At 45.4% G+C, this 18,909-nt stretch overlaps 2 protein-coding genes across 5 annotated transcripts in view; both read right to left on the bottom strand.

Moving 5' to 3' along the window:
- The window catches only part of LOC137425999 (laminin subunit beta-2), a 217,698-nt gene that overhangs the window by 54,783 nt on the left and 144,006 nt on the right, over positions 1 to 18,909 (bottom strand). For all 4 annotated transcript variants that reach the window (XM_078776822.1, XM_078776824.1, XM_078776823.1 and 1 more), the window contains 6 exons: positions 18,345 to 18,496; positions 17,780 to 18,004; positions 12,972 to 13,203; positions 12,714 to 12,865; positions 6,872 to 7,096; positions 6,536 to 6,753 (listed from right to left, as the gene is read on the bottom strand). In XM_078776822.1, coding sequence (XP_078632948.1) covers positions 6,536 to 6,753; positions 6,872 to 7,096; positions 12,714 to 12,865; positions 12,972 to 13,203; positions 17,780 to 18,004; positions 18,345 to 18,496 — 1,204 coding nt within the window. The remainder of the gene's footprint in view (positions 1 to 6,535; positions 6,754 to 6,871; positions 7,097 to 12,713; positions 12,866 to 12,971; positions 13,204 to 17,779; positions 18,005 to 18,344; positions 18,497 to 18,909) is intronic.
- Positions 9,417 to 10,620, bottom strand: LOC144891861 (uncharacterized). Its single transcript, XM_078776826.1, has 2 exons — positions 10,549 to 10,620; positions 9,417 to 10,410 (listed from the first exon to the last, which is right to left on the bottom strand). The coding sequence occupies exons 1-2, from the start codon at positions 10,603 to 10,605 to the stop codon at positions 9,562 to 9,564; spliced, it is 906 nt and encodes a 301-aa protein (XP_078632952.1). The 5' UTR covers positions 10,606 to 10,620; the 3' UTR covers positions 9,417 to 9,561.

Genomic DNA, 18,909 nt, shown 5'->3' with positions numbered 1-18,909 from the left:
CTGCATTCCCAGCTTGTTGCCTGTTGCATACAATAACAATTTCTGCCTGAATTTCTGACATCTTTCACTCACACAGTCAATACATTGCTATCAATGGAACCCCTCTCTTCTCAGTGGAGGCTAAAGTGCCTCAAGACGGTGCCTTAGGCCCAATCTTGTTCCACATCTACATCAACGACATCTATAATTCTCTGGAAAACCCTCTCTTCCTCTTCCTTTTGGCAAATGACTCCACATTGTGTCGTACAGTACTTACACCATACCATTGACAGGCATATGCCACTCGATCACTGCCATCCTGGAATTAATCAGATGCTGTTTTTATCAATGGAACATGTCTTTCAATCAGGGCAAAACTCACAGTCTCACTCTGTCACTCAAAAAGGATTGTCAAAATAACCCACCTATCTATTTCAATAGTTAACCACTGAAAGAGGTTCATTGTCTTGATCTTATAGGTCTCACCATCGACTGGCCTAGCGCTACCATGTTTAGACAGCGAACTCCGTCCCCGGGCACCATGTCTGACTCTCTTATTCAGGGAGCATGGCGACGTGGGCACGGTAGGACACCCGCGGAGCCCCGGCGGACCAGGGACGCGCGAGCCTACGCGTTAGCGTGCTACGGCGGAATCAACGGCTTCGGCCACGGCCGAGCCGATACTCGGCCCGGTCGCCCGGAAATGAACTGGTTCGACGCCCGCGCTAGAGAGGTCGTGGGCGACTGAGATGTATTAACAAATTAGTTAATGTTTCCGGATGTTTCCGGTTCCTCGGGCGAGTGAGGCACGAAGCCTCTCCACGGCATCGAAGTTTGAGTGTTTTCCCATTCTTGTCTTTGTCAAATTTCCACTGGTTATTTTGCTGTGTGCGTGTTAATGTGTGTTTCTAGTTGGTGTTGGTTTGTGGTTCGTGCAAACTTGTGTGTAGTTAATCGTTTTCTGAGTCGTACCTCGTGCGCGGCCTGGTAACTTGGGGATTCCCTCCCCCCGTCGGTGTTTTGTCGGTTTGGGTTATTTCCTTCGCTGTATTGCTTGTTTCTTTTATTTTGTTTTCTCCCCCTCACCTCACCTCCCGAGACAAAGAATTATATATCGATTCTTTCTCTCCTCCCGGACACGTGCTTGTTCACTCTCCTCCTCATCTCGGCTTGTGCCCCGCCCCCTGTATCTCGTTTTCTTCCGCCTCTGCTCCTTCCTTCTCAAATCCACGTTCTTGCTTGGAGACTTTTCCCGGATTTTTTTTTTTTTTTCATGGTTCTGTTTGGATATTGTTGGAATATGTTTAAACCGCAGCCGTGATGCTGACGCCCCCCCCCCCCCAGAATTTACATGTTTTAAACGTTTCCCAGTGTGTACCCTGGTCAGAATAGGTACACCGTATCCCTGCGTGTCGTAAGAGACGACTAAGAGGGTTGGCGTCAGGAAGGGCATCCGGCCATAAAAACATTGCCTCAAAAAGAGAACCATGACAATCACAAGTACATATGGGCAGGGTACAGCCCGAAGTGGAGATCGGTTTCTGAGGTTTGGGACATGGAATGTAGGGACAATGACAGGGAGATCAGGAGAAGTGGTGGAAGTATTGGTCAGAAGAAGAGTGGACATATGTTGTGTGCAAGAGACGAGATGGAAGGGAAGTGGTGTGAGAATGGTGAAGGGTAGGCAGGGACAGAAATACAAGTTTGTGTGGCAAGGGTGCCCGGAGGGCGTGAATGGTGTTGGTGTCCTGTTTTCTGAGGAGTTTGTAGACAGTGTGGTGAGTGTGACTAGAGTGAGTGATAGGTTGATGATGGTGAAAATGATGATTGGAAAGCTCTTGGTGAACGTCATCTCGGGATATGCTCCGCAGGTTGGTCGAAGCGATGAAGAGAAGGACAAGTTCTGGTGTGCGATAGAGAAGCTGATGGAAAACGTGAAAGATGAGGAAGTTGTTGTGGTGGGAGGAGAACTAAATGGACATGTGGGAAGGAGTATGGACGGTTTTGAGGGAGTTCATGGGGGTTACGGATATGGTGTGAGAAATGGAGAAGGTGAAAGGATTTTGGAGTTTGCTGATGGAGCTGATTTGTTGATTTGTAATACTCAGTTCCAGAAAGAGGACAATAAGCTTGTTACATACACGTCAGGTGGGTCGACGACAACCGTTGACTACCTGATGGTGCGTAGGCGAGATAGGGGGCACCTCCGGGACACAAAGGTGATCCCGGGGGAGGAGGCTGTTTCACAGCACCACTTGGTTGTCTGCGACATAAGGGTGAAAGGTGCGAGGAGAGCTCGGCGGGTGAAGTACCAACCGAGAATGAAGGTGTGGAGGTTGAAAGAGGTGACAGTAAGGGAGGCATTAAAAGAGAGGCTGAGTAGGGTAGAGGATGATGTGGTTGAGCTTCAAAGTGGTTGGATGTCAATGAAAGCTAGTCTGTTGGGAGCCGTTGGTGAGGTATGTGGATGGACAAAAGGACCACCGAGGCACTCGGAAACATGGTGGTGGGATGTTGAAGTTGGAAAGAGGATTGACGAGAAGAGGAAGAAGTTCAAAGAGTGGCAGAAGGCGAAGGGTACGGGAGCAGAAACAGCAGAGCATGAAAGTTATAAGGCAGCCAGGAAGGCTGCAAAGAAAGAGGTAGCAAAGGCGCAGGAGGCATGTAGGAAAATGTTCGGAGAACGCTTGGATTCGGAAGAGGGTCAGAAAGCAGTATTCAGGATTGCAAAGCACATAGCGAAAGAGAGGTGTGATGTGATGTGGGTGAGTTGCTTGAAGGATGAAGTGGGACAAATCGTTGTCGACCCAGATGGAATTAAAGGAAGATGGAAAAGATATATGGAAATGCTGTTGAATACAGAGAATGAATGGGATGGCAACATAGAGAGTAACCCAGTTTTAGGACCGGCAGAGAAGATAACTGAGAAGGAAGTTGAGGAAGCGATAAAAGCAATGAAGAGTGGAAAAGCAGGAGGGCCGACGGGAGTTGTGGGAGATATGTTGAAGGCAGCAGGAAGTTGGGGTGTGAAGGGAATGACAGAGATCTGTAATCTGGTGGTGAAAGAAGGCCGCATTCCAGTGGATTGGGAACTGAGTACCCTCGTCCCTCTATACAAGGGGAAAGGTGACCCTCTGGAGTGTGGCTCGTACCGAGCGATAAAGTTATTGGAGCATGGAATGAAGGTATTGGAAAGGGTGTTGGAAAGGAGGATAAGGAAGAAAGTGAAGATCGACGAAATGCAGTTTGGATTTATGCCAGGAAGAGGAACGACAGATGCGCTTTTCATTGTGAGGCAGTTGCAGGAGAAGTACATGGATAAGAGGAAGAAGTTGTTTTTTGGGTTTGTTGATCTGGAGAAAGCATTCGATAGGGTTCCACGCAAAGTATTGACATGGGCATTGAGGAAGTTAGGAGTGGAGGAATGGTTGATCAGAGTAGTGATGGCAATGTACAAAAGAGCACGCACAGCTGTAAGGACGAAGGACGGGAACAGTGGTGAGTTTGAGGTGAAGGTGGGAGTGCATCAGGGGTCGGTACTAAGTCCACTACTATTTGTAGCTGTGATGGAGGTGCTGGCTCAGAACGTAAAGGAGGGTTTACCGTGGGAGTTGTTGTATGCAGATGATCTGGTGTTGATTGCGGAAAGTATGGATGGACTGAAGGAAAATATGAACAAGTGGAAGGAATGTATGGAGACAAAAGGTCTGAAGGTGAATATCGGAAAGACAAAGGTGATGGCAAGTGGTAAAGCATGTGGTGAGGTGGAAATAACTGGGAAGTGGCCGTGTGCTGTGTGCAGGAAGGGTGTCGGAGTGAACTCCATTCAGTGTACAATGTGCGCTGAGTGGGTTCATCAAAAATGTAGTGGTCTGAGAGGGTCATTAACCAGTGTGGCAGCTACATTCAAATGTAAGGTGTGCGCAGAGGGAGCTGCAGATGGAGGAAATGTTGAGTTGGATCTTGGAGATGGCGTGAAGCTGGAAGGTGTGAAAACATTTTGCTACCTCGGAGACATGCTGAATGGAGAAGGTGGATCAGACTCGGCAACGGATGCTCGAGATGTGCATGGAAGAAGTTTCGGGAACTGAGTGGCGTGCTGATGAGGAGGAGAGTGTCGCTGAAGCTGAAGGGAAAGGTGTATGCTGCATGTGTGAGAAGTGTTATGATTTATGGGAGCGAGACATGGGTAATGAACGTAGAGCAGCAACGAAGGCTGGAAAGGGTGGAAATGCGAATGGTTCGATGGATGTGCGGAGTATCGTTGAGAGAGAGGAGGACAAATGATGAATTGCGAAAGATGATGGGAATATTGCCTGTGATTGATGCTGTGAAGAGGAACAGGTTGAGATGGTTTGGTCATGTATTGAGGAAGGATGAAAGTGACTGGTTGAGAAGAGTGATGGAAGTTAATGTAGAAGGAAGTAGAGGACGGGGAAGACCGAGAAAGACTTGGCTAAAGATGGTGGAAGAAGAAATGCGGGCAAGGGGGTTAACAAGGAGAGATGCAGAAAATAGGGCAAAATGGAGAAGATTGTCATGGGGACCGCAAGGCTAACCCCCGCTCTAGCAGGGAAAATTGCCTTAAAATGCATGTTGTTGTTGTTGTTGTTGTTGGAGACATGCTGAATGGAGAAGGTGGATCAGACTCGGCAACGGTTGCCCGAGTGAGATGTGCATGGAAGAAGTTTCGGGAATTGAGTGGCGTGCTGATGATGAGGGGAGTGTCGTTGAAGCTGAAGGGAAAGGTGTATGCTGCATGTGTGAGAAGTGTTATGATTTATGGGAGCGAGACATGGGTAATGAACGTAGAGCAGCAACGAAGTTTGGAAAGGGTGGAAATGTGAATGGTTCGACGGATGTGCGGAGTATCGTTGAGAGAGAGGAAGACAAATGATGAATTGTGAAAGATGATGGGAATAGAGCCTGTGATTGATGCTGTGAAGAGGAAAAGGTTGAGATGGTTTGGTCATGTGTTGAGGAAGGATGAAAGTGACTGGTTGAGAAGAGTGATGGAAATTAATGTAGAAGGAAGTAGAGGACGGGGAAGACCGAGAAAGACTTGGCTAAAGATGGTGGAAGACGAAATGCGGGCAAGGGGGTTAACAAGGAGGGATGCAGAAAATAGGGCAAAATGGAGAAGATTGTCATGGGGACCGCAAGGCTAACCCCCACTCTGGCAGGGAAAATGGCCTTTAAAATGCATGTTGTTGTTGTTGTTGCTATTGGATGTGACCGCAGCATCACATCTGTCTCTCTTGGATTCTGCAGAATTTAAAGCCATCAGTACCATTGGCATCTGCAGGATTCAGCACGTGGTGCACCAACCTCTCATGCTACCCCTTCGCTTTCCATAATCTTTTCTAACCCATTAACCCGACCATAAAACCCCCTTACTTTCACGTTATCGAGGTTACTCCCCTATTCTCTCTACTCTTTAGCCGGTTTCACTGCACAGCGAGAGACGGGATTTTGTTGTCGCTTGTGTGTGTATGTGCGTGTACGTGTGCGTGTGTGTGTGTGTGTGTGTGTGTGTGTGTGTGTGTGTGTGTGTGTGTGTGTGTGTGTGTGTGTGTCCAGGCCATAACTTTTTTTTCAACCATTTGAGCTTTTGTCATCAAATTTTCAACAAACCTTAATTTTGAGAATATGGAGAAAGCAATAAAAAATTGGGTCAAGATGTGAAAGGGCAAACTCATGGTGACCATAAGCAGCCCTTATTAGCCCAGGCGCAGGGCGTCAAGCACAAAACGCAGGGCGTCAATCTTTTTTTCACTAATTGAGCTGTTGTCATCAAATTTTCAACAAACCTTAATTTTGAGAATATGGAGAAAGCAATAAAAAATTGGGTCAAGATGTGAAAGGGCAAACTCATGGTGACCATAAGCAGCCCTTATTAGCCCAGGCGCAGGGCGTCAAGCACAAAACGCAGGGCGTCAATCTTTTTTTCACTAATTGAGCTGTTGTCATCAAATTTTCAACAAACCTTGATTATGACAATACGGAGAACACAAATTTATAAAATGTACAATTTTTTATCTGTCATTTTCGTCAAGTTATTTTTGAGTACAAAGCGGACACAGACGGGCTTTGCATTCTGAGACACCATCTAGTATCTAATTGGTTTAATCCCACATTTGTTGTATCTGCCTGTTTCCCACTGTCAGTATGTTGTCTTTTTATCTTCAGTCACCCCACTCTTCCATTATGCTTGATTTTGTACCCCACATAAATAAATGGAGACGAGCATTTTCATCAATTGAGTGAGTAAATTGAGGGAGGATGTAAATCGAATTGTGGGTGCACGTAACAATGGCATGTTCTTACCATCCAAAATTATATTTAATGACAAAATCTTTGTTTTTCCCATGAATATGGATTAATGACATCAGAGGCACTACATTTACATATATGGTTTTCATGCACTATTAAATTCAGGTTAAACACAGTGCTACATGATGATTCGTGATCCAATATGAAACTGAAACATCATGCCTCACTCGCTAACCAATTACAGTGAGGCGATGCTATTGCAGTGAACATGTTCCATACTGACCTCATCACAGCTCTTGTCCAGTGATCTCTCAGGGTGGCAATCACAGGGCTGACAGCCTTTTCCACTGGACAGACCCCAGTGGTTTGGTGCACAACTATCGCAGTGCTGGCCTACCACCCCCTGCAAACAGCGGCACTTCCCAGAATCAGCGTCACAGCTGCATGGCTTGTCTGCCTCGCAAGTCGAAGGCTCGGTGCCTTTGTCATGACAATTGCAAGCTGTGAGAGGAACAAAAGGCAATGGAAAGTTTGGCACACACTAGAAATCCATCCAACCTCAAACCATGATGCTGTTTCTGCATCTCCTTTTTTGGTTCCCGACTCAGAAATTACTCACCTTGACAGTCCTGCCTTTTAGCATCTCCATAGTAGCCATCTTCACACCTTTCACATTGTGGACCTGCTGTATTGTGTAGACAGTGCTGACAGCTTCCTGTTAAACCGTTACAAGCTGCCGCATCACTGGGGTCCGAGTTACCATTGCAATCACATGGCACGCATTTACGTCCAGGGTACATGGGGTTCCCCGAGTATCCCTGGGCACACGTGCTGCACTGTGAACCTAGGAGTGAATATGAAAGAGAAGGTTCCTCAAGACTGGGTTCTTCTCATCAAGTTACCAAACATTACCTCACATGCTGATGTCTATTTATTGTATGATGATGATACCATTGTGTTGTTGTATCTAAAATCTAGGTTCATGGAAGAGCAAGGTGATGGATGACAAAAGGGTATAATGTACTGATAGTGGGTTGGTGAAATAACAACCATACACAAACAAGGTGTTATGGGATGAAGCACAAACACAAGTGGCATTGAAGCACAGACACAAATGCCGATGCCTTAATGAAACTTAATTAAAAATGTAATATACAAAACGATATACACATAAATGAATGAATGAAGGAATTAATAATTCAACTATTTGGATTTTATGATGAGATGAACACTTAAAAGGTACATAGTGCTCCAAATTTTTTGAAAGAAATATTTAAAACTAGAACAATGTGACTGTGTCACCAATATGCCTCCGCATAGTCCCACAATGGGTAGATGCCATCACCCTGCATATGTATGGGTAGGGATCACGTTTGTGAAGTTTTGTGTTGATTGGATAAGGTTCATTTTTCTATCCAAGATGGCTGCCAAACCACGTGACCTATGACATCATCATTTCCAAACTATATGCAACAGTGCTGTTAGATGATATTTGTAAAATTTTGCATCGATAGGGTGAGCGGTTTCAGAGATATAATTATTAAAAATTTTCCTTCAATCCAACATGCCTGCCAAACCATGTGACCTATGATGTCATAAATTTAATATTTCAATAAAAATGGGTCATAGATCATGTGCATGCAATTTCAGATTTTTAGGATAGGGAATTTGATTAAAACATTTTTGGCTGGTATACCACTTCACCTATGATGTCATCATTGTCATGCTTTTGTTCCCCATTGGGAGTACTTGACAATGTGCCAAGTTTAAAATTTTTCCATTCAGCAGTTTCCGAGAAATATTATTTTAATTATTTGCTTTTAATCCAAGATGGCTGCCATACCACGTGACCTATGACGACACAATTTTCATTAAAACATTGTGCATGGGTGTCCCTCCTACCCTGAAAGTTTCGTCTCAATCGGACATACGGTTGCTGAGAAAAACGAGGTTTAGCCCGTACGGACGGAGGACGGACAGACGTACGTACAGACGGATGTACGGACGGATGGACAACCGGAAAACATAATGCCTCCGGCGACTTTGTCGGCGGAGGCATAAATATTGGGGGAAAAAATGGCAGAAACGCTCAGAGTATGTTTGGCGTACCCAACCAACCGTTAACCAGGGATTGAGATCCAGGTTTCAGAGAGCGAGTGCTAGGGATCGGAGAGTGAGAGCTAAGGTTCAGAGAAGAAGAGTTGGTCTATGGAGAGGGAGAGCTTGGGGTCTGCAGAGTGAGAGCTCTGGTAGGTCATTATGGCCTCTGTGACTGTGCTGCACCAACAGCTTATGACAAGATGCAGAGACACAATTCGAGTTCAGCTCACGTGTGCAGCAAACAATAAGCCTCAATGGCTCAACCTGCTGGTTGACCGGTGGCATTGCAGATTGTAATTTTAAAAAGTGAATATTTATATAGGTAAAATAACCCATCACCACCGATTTAAAAATAATTTAAGTGGAATAAAATACACTCCAACGAAAGCACCAACGAACACTCGCGAGATCGGCAATGTGACTGCAAATAGAAATGCCAAAGTGAATGAAACTGACCGGATAGAAAGGGCAGAATTTGAATGAAATGATTGAAGCAAATCAGGTGGATAAAGAGTGAAGCGTAAATTATTTGCAGAATATAGAAAACATTTTAACCTGCTACAAGGATCAACTTTGTGACTTTCCCCAACAGACCTTTCTTCCGAGCAACAAGTGGGCTAAATGAGGCTGCAGTTGGACGGTCCAAAGAATCCTTAAAATTTAACAATCACCAAGTTATACATATAGTGGATATTTGCAATATGAAGTAGTCTAGTAGGAAGACTAGGTCCCCCTGCACCCCCCGGAGATATACTTCTAATCAGTGTTTCTAGATTGGAAAAAATGTGTAGAAAATGACTAGCTATGGCCCCAAGCTGAAAAAATGTCCCACATACCATTTTTATGCAAATTACTGCTGCCATTATCAAAAAAACGATTTTTGACATATCTCAGCCAATATTGCAGATAATTGAAAAATGAAGGTGTCTAGACCCATGTTTTGAAGGGCATAGATCATGATAGAACTATTCATAACATGATTACATGTGTCTATGGTATACTAGTATGCTAATTAGTGCTTTATTTACAAAATAATCACAGTTTTACGAAATAATAGACTCATATTAAGGTCCGTCTACACAGACGTTAACACAAAGTTTTATTTTTCTAAATATTACAACTGTCAAAATAGTCCTAGCACTCAATGTGACCACTCTTCTCTTGCTTGTTTTAGATAAACATCATTAGCATTAGTGATTCTACACTGAGTCAGTCATCATCATTTTCATCGAAATCGTCAGAGTCAAACTCTTCTTCTCCTTCCTCTTCCTCCTCCTCTTCGTGCTCTCCTGTGTTCAGAAGATCCACCAGTGAGGTTGGTAGGATGGGACCACTGGACCACATTGGTTTCAACAGTCCTTCATCAGTCCTTATCCATCCTTGCTCCTCATAAGGTTTTGGCTTTTCGATGATAGGTTGATCGGCTCTTTTGTACAATGCTACGCGGTGGTTCACACGCTGGATGTGCGGCTTCAGGGCAGACTGGCATGGAGGAAGGCGAGCCAGATCAACCTTGGACTTGGATGTGAGGGTCTTGTCCTCTCCCACCATTTTTCGTAGCAGCTTGGCACGGACAATGTCCACTGATGACTCGCGACTCTGGCCGTACATCACACAGGTGAATTTTTCTAACTGCCTCTCCACCTCAGGGTTGGCATCCCAGTTGTCACCCAGTTCACCGAATGCCCTGTGAAACCTGGGATTCTTCTCCAGCTTTTTCAAGGGCCCGACTTTTCCCTTCCCTTTGAAGGCACTGGTGCAGTCTTCTCCGCTGAACACATAGTACCCCAGGAGAGTGGCACAGTAGTCCTCTCCCAGGGATTCTGCCAGCTCAGAGACGTTGACAAGTTGGCGATGCTTCCCTGACCCTGTATCCAGGTACACCGTCAGCTTGATGTTGTGGGCATGGTGGAGCAGGATCAGGAGGATGTCTGTGTCCGGTGTTCTGACTACAGCGTTCTTGTATCCGATGGTAGCAGCATGATGGAGGTACAGAACCACCCTGGTATCAGTCTCTTCCTGGTTGCTGTAGATCGTGGGGAGTTCACGTACCTCGACCTGAAACACAAAAAGGCACCGCATTTCAATCACCAGTCACTGCCAGTTTCAGATCTAGACAAACATCACAGGTAATCACCTTTTTTTCAGGAAAAATTACAAATTGAATCGCCATTCACGAAGGGCTTTCAATTTTACCTTGCCATTCGTTGAGGCAAGTTGGTGGGCCTTCCCCTCCACGATCAGCACAGCCATCTCTGTTCTCTCCAGCCTGGTAGCTGCCTCTTGTCCACTCCTGTGAATCTGTGGCTCTGTGAATCGCACGCTCATAGTTGTAGAATGCTGTGCGGAAAGCTTTAAAACATGACGGATGGTGTTTGGCCTCACATGCAAAGAGGTCTTTGTTTTTCACCTTTCGATGGAGTCGATAGAGACCCATTTTCTCAGCCCGTGTTTCGATTTGCTCCCATGCATTTTCTTTGTTTTTAAAGGATGGGAAGGTTGTAGGCCTCTCAGTATTGCGATGAGCATCTTTGGTCTCAACTTTCTCACAAAATATACACTCTGGCGGGAAGATGGGTTCAGCAGAACCTCCTGGTTTACGAGGAGAGTGATGCCATGATGAGGTTGATGGCCCTGGTTCTGTATCATCTCCCAGACGATGAAAGTGGCGGACAAAGTGCTTATAACACTTGCTGTGATATCCTACTCTTTCTAGGTCATCAGGAAGAGTTGCCGGGATCTGATCACATACTGATTGCATACGACATGGGGAGTCATGCGGTTGGTTGAGACGTCTATCCCGGATCTTTTGAAGCAGTTGCAGTTTTTCTGAAGCAGATCCTTTAATTTTACGGAGGGGCGTGAAATCCCCATGATCAGACATGGATGGTACATGAAGGATGCATGTAGGAGGAGAGCTTTGGGCTGCAGGTTCTACACTCCGTTTTCTTTTGGGCATGCTTGCTGTCGATGTCTACCATCACTGTTAAATGACAAATAAGAAATCACGAATGATGTTAAAAGTGCCTGTGAAAGGAGGCTCTGAGTTTTCAGTGAGGTAACAGAGGTTCTGAGTCATGTTCTACACTAGGGTACTTTTTAGCTGACTAAACCATGTTTAGTGGCATCAAAAGTGCTAATAGCTAAAACATCTAAATTCTTCCACACTAACGTTAGCTATCTAGGCCAATGAAACATTGTGCTAAGTTACTGTAGCTAGCTCAGCTGTCGTGCCTCTTTCTGGTTCAATTCATATACAGAAGTCAACAGATATGTCTCATGTTTGGCATTAACAAAAGTTTAAGTTACACCGACATTAGGAACATACTGTACATAGATGAGGCTAGCTTTAACGTTAGCTAACATGGTGCTAGCTGGCTCAGCTGTTATTCTGCCTGTTTATGATTTCATGCAGAAACTGAAGTCAAGAGTGTGAGTAACATTATAGTTAGCATCTTACCTGGCTAGATTGGAGGATGAATACCAAGAACAACACACAGATGGAATGGAAGACTGAACTTTCAACTGAGGTATTCAATAACATCAACGTTACCAATTGATACGAGCGCGCGACATTACCAATTGATACGAGCGCGCGAGCGCGCATGTTACATGGATGGAAATGTAAAATGGCAGCTATAGCAGCACTAATTTGGATCTCTAGTCTGTCATTTCTGCACTGTGATTGGATAACATAAAAAAATATGTTTGGGAGTTAACAGCAGGAGTTGGTAGATTTTACGTGGGCTGGGTGAGAAACCTTTAAATAAGCAAGTGAAAATCTCTCGCAATACAAAGTCAATGGTGGGAAGAAAAGTTGAGTGGTACCAATGTTACTGCCAATGTCCCGCCCCTATGCAAGACTCAGGAGCATCTTGTTGACATTTAACCTTGAAAATACCTGGGTTTAGACCCCTTATGTACCATGTTAAGTTATCTGCAGTATTAACGTATCCTTATCATTTGTAAAACTGATTATTTTGTAATTACAGCATTAATATGCATACTAGTATACCATAGACACATGTAATCATGTTATGAATAGTTCTATCATGATCTATGCCCTTCAAAACATGGGTCTAGACACCTTCATTTTTCAATTATCTGCAATATTGGCTGAGATATGTCAAAAATCGTTTTTTTGATAATGGCAGCAGTAATTTGCATAAAAATGGTATGTGGGACATTTTTTCAGCTTGGGGCCATAGCTAGTCATTTTCTACACATTTTTTCCAATCTAGAAACACTGATTAGAAGTATATCTCCGGGGGGTGCAGGGGGACCTAGTCTTCCTACTAGACTATAAGGAATGATAGAATGAATGTACAATGAGAGAATGATGCATTTTCAAACTTTCCCACCTGCGTATCCTTTAGTGCAGTTGCAGGTGATCTGCCTGGTGACTGGATTTTGAGAACAGGAAGTGGCATGGTAGCGCCCACTGTTGGGACCACCGGGACAAGGGCATGGCTGGCAGCCTACTTTCGGGTCACCGTAGTATCCTGGAACACACCTGGAAGTGCAGCAGAGTAAAATACCATCGACGATGAGCCTAGTTCTTGGCATTCATAGACGACGGTAAATAGGGAATGGAAAAGGACAATAAAAGGAACGTGTACCTTTCACAGCGCTCGCCCTCGGTGTTGCCCAGACACTCCAGACAGGCCCCGGTGATGGGGTTACAACCAGCTGAGTTTCTATGGCAGCTGCATTGCTGACAGGTGGGGAAACCGAAGTGGTCCGGCAGGCACGCTTTGCAGGATGTTCCAGCCACTCTGGGTCGGCATCGGCATTCACCCGTCACCGGGTCACAGGGAGGAGACAAAGCTCCCTCAGGATTGCAGTCACAAGCTGGGGATGGAGCATGAAGAGAAGAGCTGTGTTTGGGTAAAGGATCATGGAATGAAGAGGAAATCTGATGAGTTTATCCTATTGTCCTATTGGGATTACCAAACATTTAGAGTGCGTCGTTCACATCAGCGTAACATAATACGACAACAACGAGCCTCCTCCAACAGATGATTCGGAAATAAAGCAAAACATTAAATTTCAAAAACGAATAATCACTAAGCGTGATCATTATATCAATTTTGTTCACTTTATTATCTCATTTGCCAAAGTGAACAACTTCAGGAATACCACCAATTCCTTTGTGGTTGCCACAATCTCCAGTACACATATTGGGCGGCAATGTTTAATTAATTAGTGAATCTCATTTTATGTTCGACTGAGAGTTTCATAAAGTTTGTAATTACATATTTATCCACAGTCAGCACTGTCACATGACATGAGCGATATTTGAATATGAAGAAAAGTTTGGCAATCAAAGCTTATGGTTGTGCAACTTTGAGTTTAGAAGAAACTGCATCATATCAGTGGTTAGGGGGCCTTTACACAGGATGGCGACCTTTGTGCCTCCCTTGTGCGACCATAAAATTTGCCAGGTCGCCGTTGGAGGCTCAAAGGAGGCAGAATGGTTGTCTAGGTCGTTCAAAGGTGGTACACAGGAGGGTCAGACATCGCCATGGACACCATGGACGCCATAAATTTTTGAACATGTTCAAAACAGTCGCACAAAGGTCGCCGAGGAGGTTGGTTGCTCAAAGGAGGCAGAAGGGAGGCACAAGCATTGCCGTGGTTGCAGAATGTAGGCACAGTGGTCGCCCAATGGTCGCCAGGTAATAGATGCGTTCTGCTGCAAATTTTCCTGTCAATCTGGGCGATGCTTCTGCCTCCCTTGTGCCTCCTTTGGGCGACCAATAGCGTGACTATTGGACGATGACTGTGGCGACCGCTGTGCCTCCATTCGGCGACCACGGCAACCCTTGAGCCACCATGGCAAAGCTTTTGCCTCCCTTCTGCCTCCTTTGAGCCACCTGTAGTGCCTCCTCAGCCTGCCTATACATAGAGGGCTGGTACCTGCAGTGGTTCATTGTGTTTGCAGTGAATGGTGAACAACTCGACTCAAGAAAGTCTCCAGACTCAACAGGCACAAGACATCATGCCTCCCAAGAAGTGCACAAGACCAAGGGAAAAGAACCACAGAGGTGCCAGGACTACTGAAGAAGAAGGTCCTGCTGGCCATGGTGATCGCCAAGAAGAAGTCCCTGCTGGCCAAGGTGGTGGACCTGATGGTGGAGCGCATGCTGCCCAAAGTCAAGAGAATAAAGGTCCTCAAGACCAAAGTGAAGGGGATGAAGATACCCATGTTGATGGCCAAGGTGATGGTGATCAACAGGCCACAAGTGCCCTACAACCCTCCTGTAAGAAGAGGAAAAGAAAGGAAAAGGCAGCTTTGGCAGCTCGGATGAAACTGATGGAAAAGCGCCAGAATCAGGGCATATATATACCCAAGCACTCCAGGTTGCCCAGCAGTCGCCAGGGGTCGCCCAAACAATACTCAAGGGTCGCCTAGGAGGCAGGAGCATGGCTGAATGGTCACCCAGTGGTCGCCGTTAGTTGCCGTTGGTCGCCGATGATGGCACAGAGGAGGCACAGAGGAGGCTCAATGGTTGCCCAAACATTGCTCGGGGGTCGCCTATGTAGCTTCTAATCGCGTTGGTTGCCGTAGGTTGCACAGGGGAAGCAGGCAGGTGGCGCAGTGGACGCACAGGTCGCTCGTAGATCGCCATGAAAATGCCCGAAAATTGCATTTTTGGTGGTTCAAGGGAGGCACAAGGATCGCTGGAGCAGTTACATAGAAAGAGGCTTTTCTGGGTTTAGGCGACCATTGAGCGTCCTGGCCATATTTTGGTCGTTCAAAGGTGGCACAAAGGTCGCAGCCCTGTGTAAAGGGGGTCTTACCCAAGGATGTGGGCAGGTTCCGTTTGCCATTATTATTTCATTACTTTGAACTGTAAATGTTCAAATTGTTCAAATTTAAAATTGAACAAAAAAAAGTTCAAATTGCGAAAGATGGTGGGAATAGAGCTTGTGATTGATGCTGTGAAGAGGAACAGGTTGAGATGGTTTGGTCATGTGTTGAGGAAGGATGAAAGTGACTGGTTGAGAAGAGTGACGGAAATGAATGTAGAAGGAAGTAGAGGACGGGGAAGACCGAGAAAGACTTGGCTAAAGGTGGTCGAAGAAGAAATGCGGGCAAGGGGGTTAACAAGGAGAGATGTAGAAAATAGGGCAAAATGGAGAACATTGTCATGTGGACCGCAAGGCTAACCCCCGCTCTCGCAGGGAAAATGGCCTTAAAATGCATGTTGTTGTTGTTGTTGTTGTTGTTGTTGAACTAGAAAAGTAGAACTCTGTCACTACGTTCTGTAAAAGAGATATCCGACACATTGGTTAAAAAAAAGAGTTTTGAGTGAATGATCCAGAGTTGGTGCACTTCCCTTTGAGGTGTCAAGCCTGGAGTTGGTTATGCAGAGCACGACTGGAAACTGTCGGAGTGGCACTTTGAAAGGAGGGGGTTTCATAACAAAGTGTGCGATCTTTCGATTGGACGTTAAGCTGGTTGTCCTATTTGCTGGCATTAGTGAACGTTACATATCCCAAAGTATGCTTCTTTCCTGCCTGAAGAGTAGGCGAGTTATTGCCAGCACCTTGAATAAATTCCAAATTCCTGGCAGCTTCAGTCGACTATCAGGACTGCCCAACTGGTTCACCAAAATTCGTTTTCACCCAATAGTTGGGCCAAAAGAGTTTGCCAGTAGACCTCACAATGAGGAGGGAATAATTGGTGATTTTTTTTTTTTGTACACAAGGTCGAGGCTCGTGTAAGAGCTAACATTGATCACAAAAAAGACAAACTGACACATAAAACATACGATAAAGGGAGCGGGAGAACAAGATGGAGAGCAGGGTCATCGGGAGATATGTGGGAGGGAGAGGCAAGGGAAGGGGGGAGGGGACGAGGCATGGGAAAGGGGGGGAGGGGAGAGGTAAAAAAAAACAAAACACGTGAACACTGCTAGGACTTCCAGGAAAGAAGTCGGTATTTCAAAAAAGTGGATCAGGGGTGAATTAACGGGGGTAGAAAAGATCAAGGTTTTGGATGGGGGAAGATAAGAGATGGTGGTGGAGATGATGATGATGATGATGATGATGATGATGGTGATGATGATGGTGATGGTGGTGATGATGGTGATGATGATGATGATGGTGATGATGGTGATGGTGATGGTGGTGATGATGGTGATGGTGATGATGGTGATGATGGTGATGGTGGTGATGGTGGTGATGATGGTGATGGTGATGATGATGATGATGATGATGGTGATGGTGGTGATGATGGTGATGATGATGGTGATGGTGGTGATGATGGTGATGGTGATGATGGTGATGATGGTGATGGTGGTGATGATGGTGATGGTGGTGATGATGGTGATGATGGTGATGATGGTGATGGTGATGATGGTGATGGTGATGATGGTGATGATGGTGATGGTGGTGATGGTGATGGTGGTGATGATGGTGATGGTGATGATGATGATGATGATGATGATGATGGTGGTGATGGTGGTGGTGGTGGTGGTGGTGGTGGTAGTAGTAGTAGTAGTAGTAGTAGTAGTAGTAGTAGTAACTAGTACAGGTAACCAACCACAAATCCGGGAACCTTGCGACCGAAGGGTTGCCGGTTTTCAGGATATCCCAGTTTTCAGGATTAAAGACCAGGAATCGAAGGATTTCGGACTATTTTTGACACTAAAACAAACATGTATAAACAACCTTGCAGTGTATAACGATTACCCTGTAACACTGTGTGTACCCCAGTACTCCCGGTGTGTACCCCAATTTAGAATAGGCACACCGTATCCCTGCGCATCGTAGGAGGCGACCAAGGGTTGGCGCCAGGAAGGGCATCCGGCCATAAAAACATTGCCTCAAACAGGGAACCATGATTGTCATGGGGCCCGCAAGGCTAACCCTCGCTCTAGCGGGGAAAAATGGCCTTAAAACGATCATTCATTCATTTCATTCACTGTACATGTACTGTATATCCGTAGTCACCTCGGGGATCCAGATGCAGTCAGAGAGATATATATATATATATATATATATATATATATATATATATAACATGGCTTATTTGAGCTAACACCGAGTCCGTATGCTTTGATATAAGCATCTGAAACACAACCGGCTATCACTCCGCGATGACTGAACTAGTCCGAGATGGGCCATGGGATGCTGGGCGTTGTGTGGGCGCATCAAACCCTCCACTAAACATGTGCATCCTTTAACACCATGATTGGGAAGGGATCAACAAGTGATACTTCTGGTATCCATGATCTTCTGGTATCCAAAATTGGCAGTTTTCAAGTAAAACGGGATTTTAGGATCTCGGATTTGTGTTTGGTTATCTGTGGTAGTATACATTAGCTACAAAGGTCGTTCCCCTTGGCCTGGATACATTATGTCAATTTCGGTTACTGTTTTGCTTATGTTCAAAAACCCGAAGAAAACGAGAACGTACAAAGACACTTCTGCTTGGTGGCATCTCCATAGTATCCATCTTCACACCTCTCGCACCGCGGACCCGTCGTGTGGTACAGACACCGCAGGCAGTTTCCTGTATTGGGATCACAAGGAGCTTGATCCATTGGGTTCGTGTTGCCATTACAATTGCACTGCACGCACTTTCCTCCAAGGTACGTGGGGTTCCCAGAATATCCAGGTGCGCACACATTGCACTGAGCACCTGGGATGGGAAATAGAGCATGCATGAGCGAGGATATCAATCCATCAAGCTTCACGAAGGTTGCAAGGGGGGTAATGTATGGCTTTTATGACTTCTATTAAGGTTTTATGAGTCCTGCTGCCATTGCAATGCCATCACGACGTAATGCGCATTTTGTGCAATTCTTTAAAGATACCATACTACAATTACAAAGTTATTTGACATAAATTTGATGTCATATTAGTAATGATGACAATAAATGCGGTACACTTCCGTATCCTGTGCCCGAGTTCCAGCATTTTCAATGTATCTGACTTGCGTGGCCCAACATTTCACCACGAGGTTGTGCATCTCCCTCCACCTGAGTATCCATTGCGGCAGTTGCAGGTGATCTGCCTGGTGACTGCATCTTGAGAACAGGAAGTGGCATGGTAGTTCCCACTGTCCGGAGTACCAGGACATTGGCATGGCCGGCAACTCGTGGCGGGGTCACCGTAGAATCCTTCAATGCACCTGGGGGTACATGGGCAAAGACATCTTTACAATACGGGAAAGTCCTCAGCTAAGTGGTCATTCATTGGGTGCTCACAGCATTCCAAAGTGTAATGGAGTAGGCAAGTTCCCTGTGGTCAGTTTCTCCAGATCTCACCTTGCATCACTAGAATGCAGTGATATCCACAGCCCTGAGACCAATTGGAGCTAGTCAAAAAGAAACTGAAAAGGGCCTCTCTTCTCCCAAGAAAGATGATTTTTTGGGGGGGAAACAAAATATGGGTTCATGAAAGAGTAAAAAAATAAGTCGATGGAACTCATGGAAGAATCCAGGCATATCGTGGCCTACCTCATTTTTGTCATCTCGTTTGTGGTCTTCCATCCCTGCCCTCTCAGATATTTGTCCCTCACAAGCTCAACAATAATGTACTCTC

The sequence above is a fragment of the Myxine glutinosa genome, chromosome 4 (assembly GCF_964187855.1).
Source record: "Myxine glutinosa chromosome 4, kmMyxGlut1.1, whole genome shotgun sequence".
In the NCBI taxonomy this organism is placed as follows: domain Eukaryota; kingdom Metazoa; phylum Chordata; class Myxini; order Myxiniformes; family Myxinidae; genus Myxine; species Myxine glutinosa.
The sequence above is the reverse complement of the archived record's forward strand: the minus strand, read 5'-3'. Positions and strand labels throughout refer to the sequence as shown.

What these genes read in the sequence shown, in the direction of transcription:
- LOC144891861 (XM_078776826.1), bottom strand. Translation starts at nt 10,605, where the DNA reads ATGGCTGTGCTGATCGTGGAGGGGAAGGCCCACCAACTTGCCTCAACG. An exon ending in TTGCCTCAACGAATGGCAAG is followed by an intron (nt 10,411 to 10,548) that starts GTAAAATTGAAA and finishes TTTGTGTTTCAG; the next exon opens with GTCGAGGTACGTGAACTCCC.